This window comes from Cariama cristata, unplaced genomic scaffold (assembly GCF_000690535.1).
Source record: "Cariama cristata isolate BGI_N322 unplaced genomic scaffold, ASM69053v1 scaffold4218, whole genome shotgun sequence".
Classification (NCBI taxonomy): Eukaryota; Metazoa; Chordata; class Aves; order Cariamiformes; family Cariamidae; genus Cariama; species Cariama cristata.
The window spans coordinates 1,986-7,669 of NW_009632706.1; the positions used below are offsets into that span (position 1 = coordinate 1,986).

A 5,684-nucleotide genomic window follows, 5' to 3' on the forward strand; every position below is an offset into this window, starting at 1 on the left:
ATGTTCTTAATTCAGAAGTAGAACTGTAATTTGACTTTAGAAGTTCAGTTCACAATTGTAGGTTTGCAGCCTCACTTTCTTTCAAGAGTCAAGGATCCTGGTGAAAGAATTTGCATTTAAAGCAAATATTATAATCTTAGTATTCTACTTCATTTATATTCTTGATCAATCACATGCTAATTCAGATCAGGATCAAGAATAGCACATGAAATATGACGAACAACCATTCCTACCTGGCAGTTATCAAAATGAACAGCTACTACAAGGTTTCCACTATAGAGCTTATCTTGGAAGCTCTCTGGGATAACAGGTTCCTGTTCTGGTGGGTAAGTGTGCTTTAACCAGTCCATCCAGGAGAGACCCACAAGCGACTGAATCTTTTCCTCACTGATTCTCCGCATTTTAGCTCGGAAGTCATTCACTTCAGGATCTTGTAAAGCATCGAACTCATGGAGGCCTGAAAGAATTCAAGCAAGGAAAAGGATACATACCTGTACAAATACTGACCATCTATTTACCATCCCACTCAAGCCTTCATTATCTTTAAGTTAAGGTTACATAAGTGGTTTTCTTCAGACATCCCATCCAAAATGGGTGCTCAAAAGTGAGTTGGGTTCTATGTTGTCCTGTACATCAGTGGACTCCCAAAGTTACTTGCATAATTCCCATGCAACCTGGCATGAGAGTTTAGTTTAAACAGCAAGAACCCACACCCCTCTTCAGTACTATTAAATGGAAAAGCCAACCTCACCCGGAGTTCAAGATAGTTTCGAAAGTTTTAAGTCTCTCCTCACAAGAGCAAATGTAGAAAAAGCCCAGCAAACGCATCATAAAGACCATAGAGGGGAAGAAGTGTTTGCAAACTATTTTTTTAATCCCATAGAAAGATGACATCATCTTTTTTATTTTGTTTAAAACTCAAAAAAAGAAGGATAGTGGGACTTTAAACAGATAAATTTGTTCTTGAATTTTCCTTGTGATTAAAGTATTCTACTCAAGTCAAAATGACAAGAGTGAAATTTCAACCAATCCAAGACCAGTAAAATTCTTTCTCCAAAATATGTAAAGAGAGAATATACAGTGGAGAGTCCACACAGTTGTGATTCTTCAGTACTACAGGAAGTATAGGGCCTGCAAGTGTTTGTTTCTTTCTTTTCTCCTGAACTTTGAAGGACATTGTCCAAATGACACAAAGCACTGAACACTTTTTGAGAACAAAACACTAAGTTTAGAAGCTTAGACAAGAACACATTTTTTCCACTGCTGAGGTATAGAATAGGGGCTGCATAAGCAAGGATCTCGCACAGCTATAATAAGCAAAATATTCAATCAAAGAATGTGAATCTCTCAGAATCTGTCAGAATATGTCTGAATGGTTAAACTGGCTAACTGTTTCCATTGTCAGTTTTAACAAATAGGCAGACAGTGTACTGCTGAAATCTAAACAAAACCTGCAGTCTTTATAAAAGACCTAACAATGGTTCATTGTTTTAAAACAAGAGGTATGACCTCACATAACCCTGTCAATCTTGATTGTATAACGAAGCAGAGTAGATTTAAATGCTGAAAATTCTGAAATAACATTAAGAACAAGTTACTGTGAAACTTTTAAAAATAGCTTTTCATTGTTTGCTGAAAATCAGTGCCACAATTGACAGCAAAACCAAGAATCATATTGTTAACCAGCTCAGAAACCACGTATAACAAAACCATAATAACTTCGAGTTCATTCTGTGTATCCAGTTTGCTGTTAGGTTGTTTATGGTAACACTTCTCAGGGACTATGCTTTCCTTCACTTAGTAATAATATTATAGATTTTTCCCTCATCTAGTAAGATAAAATTTGCTCTTGACTGATGTAGCAATACAATAGAGTGCTGAAATACAACACAGAAAGTAGATTTAAACAATTCTCAAATGTTTCATCTTCAGTGTTTAAATTCTTCTAAACTATATCAATGTTAGTTTGAGAAAAGGAAATTCTGTCAAAGAAATACTTTTTTTTTTTTTTTTTTTAATTTTTTCACTGTTACCTGCTCAGTTAAGACCCTCATACAGAACAAAGTTTACCCTCATTTTTCAAAAAAATTAAATGTAATTACCTTTGCCTATAAGGACACCTATTTTGGAATCCAATTTTTCCCCCGGGTCACAATTCCTTGTAACTAGTTTAAGGACAGGAAGAAAGGGTCTAACATCACAAAGTCTCCGTGTTTCATCCTCTAATTCTTCATGTACGGCAGTCTGGTTCACACATGAGAACATGTAAGAGTCAATCTCCATGAGGAGATGAAAGAGTGGATAGGCATGGGCCTGCTTCCATAACAGCTGCAAAGAAAATAAATAAATAAATAAATAAAACAAAACAAGAAAGCACAGACATCTCTTATGGCACTGAAGGTAACACTAATTTCCATTTATGTTCCCAAAAGAACACGAGAGTAACACGTTTGCTCACTTGGTTCATTTTTATCCCTCTATATCATTATATACTTATACGCTGCCTGGTTTGTAGTCTCTATCTTGAGGTTATTTTTAAGCAGTAACTTGTGTGCATAAATATCCCAGGGTAAAAACCACACAGGGACAAGTACTATGAGGTGATGAGAAGGGCAGCACTAACCCTCATCCTGACGCTTATCCTGGGACTGACCCAATATAGTCCTATTTGCAGTAAAGTTGCAGGACCATGGCTGTCACTACAGCAACAAAGCACTTACTGGTTTTGGAGCCAGATGTTCTTGACACTGACCAGTAAACTGTCACTCCCCTCCATCCATTCCGAGAGTTTCCTATCAAAATCCTTCTCCTTCAAGACACATCTATACTTTCTTTTTCCAGCAATTATTGTAATATATGGACAGCAAGTTCCCACTATGGAACTAATTTCTGAATAAAAAATTCCTTGTTGTCTGGAGAAGATTAAAGTAAATTTATTTGTAAGTTACTGGCAGGACACTAGAACATGCAAGTAGCCCTCAGAACACTAAATAATGCTTTACTGAACTGAATACTTAAGTAGGAGATTACACCTTACCTAACACCAACATATCAAACACAAAACATATCAAATCCTCATCAGAAATCAAAATTGGAAGTAAAAAGAGCTCTCCCAACCCAAACACTACTCAAACCTTTATCTGTGAGAATATTTTTGTCCTAATTTTAAAAGTTCACATTTTATGGATTTGTTTCTGAAACTTATTTTGAAACGGGAACTGCAGGATCAATAATGCAATGGCAAAAATCTCTCCTCAAACAATTGAAGCCGAACTGAACTCCTTTTGCCAAACTGAAGGTATGTGATACCTGCATATATTTCATAGATTTGTACAATGAATTCTGCCTTCCAGAAATGTATTCCAGTATAATTTGCCTAGCTAAGTGACAGCTGAATCCAGCAACCACCTTCGCTGTAGAACAAAAATTCCAACTTCAAAGACATCAAAAGACTAAATCTATTATTGCCTCTGTGTTCTTCTCCAATAGGTAATTATATCGATTAAAAATATGTACCTTTTCTTTTCCCCTCCCTCCTGAGTTGTCTAACTTCAATTTCCAGCTACTAGTACTTACTATATCCCTTAATGATTGCAAAATTTAAAAAGCCACGAAATCCCTGAAACTGACTTCCACTGAAAGCAGCCATTTGTCATCACCCAAAGTACTGGTCTGGTAGAACTACACTGCCTGCAGAAATGAAAAATTCTTCAGTCCTCAAACAATTGTCTATTTTTCTTCTTTTAATCTTAACAGTTCCACGTACAAAATAAACAAGACAAAAATTTGCTTTCAAGTCCTCCATTTTTACATCCAAGGGCTCACAAATTAGAGCTTGTAACAGCAACGTGGTGGGAGCAAAGGTACTAATCCAGTATGCCGTCAAAGTCTTCATTATTGTTTGTTTTCAAATACAGTGATTTCCATGAAAGACCTCTATAGTTACAATCAACATTCCTTTTCTTTGAAAAACAGTTAAATATCAACAGTACCTGTTTATAGCATGTTAAGTTTCATTGTGCCATAATCATCAAGAAAACCAGCTTAGTTCAAGTCCCTTGTTGTTGTCACTTACGTGTTTTTTAAATTCTTTATTAGTTGAAATCACTACCAGCTACCCACCAAATAACCTGTAGTTGCCCAAGTTACCCTTTTACTAAAACAACAATGACATTTTTCCAGTCAGAATTATTTCAAGTATTTGAATATAGCAAAATTTCAGGTGGCACTCTCATTTCTTCTACAATACCAAGTGGTTCACTGCAATTAAAAAAACCAAACAAACATCAAACAAAACCAAACAAAAACAAAAACAAAAAAACCCAAACAAAATAAAAAATAATAAAAAAAAAAAAACCAACAACCAACGCAAAACCAACCAAACAGCCAAAAAACTCCAGTGTCCAGAAAGTTTCAAATCAGGAATACAATTAATCACTTGAAGCTACTACAGATACAAAGGAAATAATTTCTCTAAACAAATGAATACCGTCAGACTGAACAGGAATGAAAAACAATGTATTTATTTACCAGGCAATACAATGGAATGAGAAATCACATTTTATTTTCTTTTAGAAGTTTATTACGCTTAAGGAGCGGATTACGTGGTATTGTAATTCATCCACTACCTAACTCCACAGTAACTTGTCTAAATGCCCTCACATGGCCATTATCTGATGACGAGGTCAGTAGATTATTCTTTAATATATGTGGTTATTTCCTTACACGTTCCCCTTCCTTTCATTTGAGTATTCCTCCACTTTTTAAGTGATGCCCTAACAAGGCACTTGTACAAAACCTTTAAGAAGTAGTATACATAGTTTTTAAAGTATCCATCTTTGATGTCAATCAAAAGAAGCAGGAACACAATCTGTGTCTTCTATATTAAAAATCAAATTAGACGTAGCGCCTCCTGTTTGCACACTAATGTAGCCATACAGTATTAATAAACAGCTATTAGAATAGTCTCTGCTGAAGCGTAACCATGAGCAAGAAGTAATTTTTCGGAACGTTGCCATCTGCCCAAGAACATTCCAAACCCCCAGACACACATACATCTTTATTAATCAATCTCCTACACATATGCCTTCCATACATTATTTTTTACGCCTACTGAAATTCATTACTTGATTTGCCAAAAGGCACATAAAAATCAGAAACAGCACTCATACCAAATATGTTAACTTTTAAGTTAATTGACCATTTGGTATTACCTGTTTAATATGAGATATGGTGGCATCTCGAGGGACATCCAGGTTGATGTAGATTCCAGTGGGCAGCAGGAAGTCCACAGATATTGAGCCATCCGCACCAATCTGTGAATCCACTGCCCAGATGTCAAGGATGTCTGTCACGGCAGGAGGCATTATGAAATCTCAATAATATCATAACCGCATGGCCTTAGGGGGACAAAAAAAAAATTAAATTCAGTATACTTAACCTTCTATAATTAGACACACATTTTAAAGCTTTTGGATAGTTTACATAAGTCTGCTTGTACAGCTTAGCTTGCAAGTCTGGGGTCTCAAATGCCAGGATTGCAAACACACCAGCACAGTTTTACTTATTAATTCCATTTAGTATAATAAAAGCACTTGCCTGGTAAAGCACTATTGTTGAGATGTTTATATCATTAAGACAAAGTAATAAGTGAAAAAACAAACTAATTAGAGGTTAGCAAAAAC

General features: G+C 35.6%; 1 protein-coding gene across 1 annotated transcript; it reads right to left on the reverse strand.

Annotated features, from left to right (window-relative positions):
• Positions 1-233: 233 nt before the first annotated feature.
• LOC104166510 (phosphatidylinositol 4,5-bisphosphate 3-kinase catalytic subunit beta isoform-like) lies at positions 234-5,366 on the reverse strand (the record flags this gene model as incomplete). Its single annotated transcript, XM_009706463.1, has 3 exons — positions 5,214-5,366; positions 2,103-2,328; positions 234-457 (listed from the first exon to the last, which is right to left on the reverse strand). Coding segments are annotated over exons 1-3 (603 nt in total), but the record flags the coding sequence as incomplete, so codon positions are not given.
• Positions 5,367-5,684: the final 318 nt, after the last annotated feature.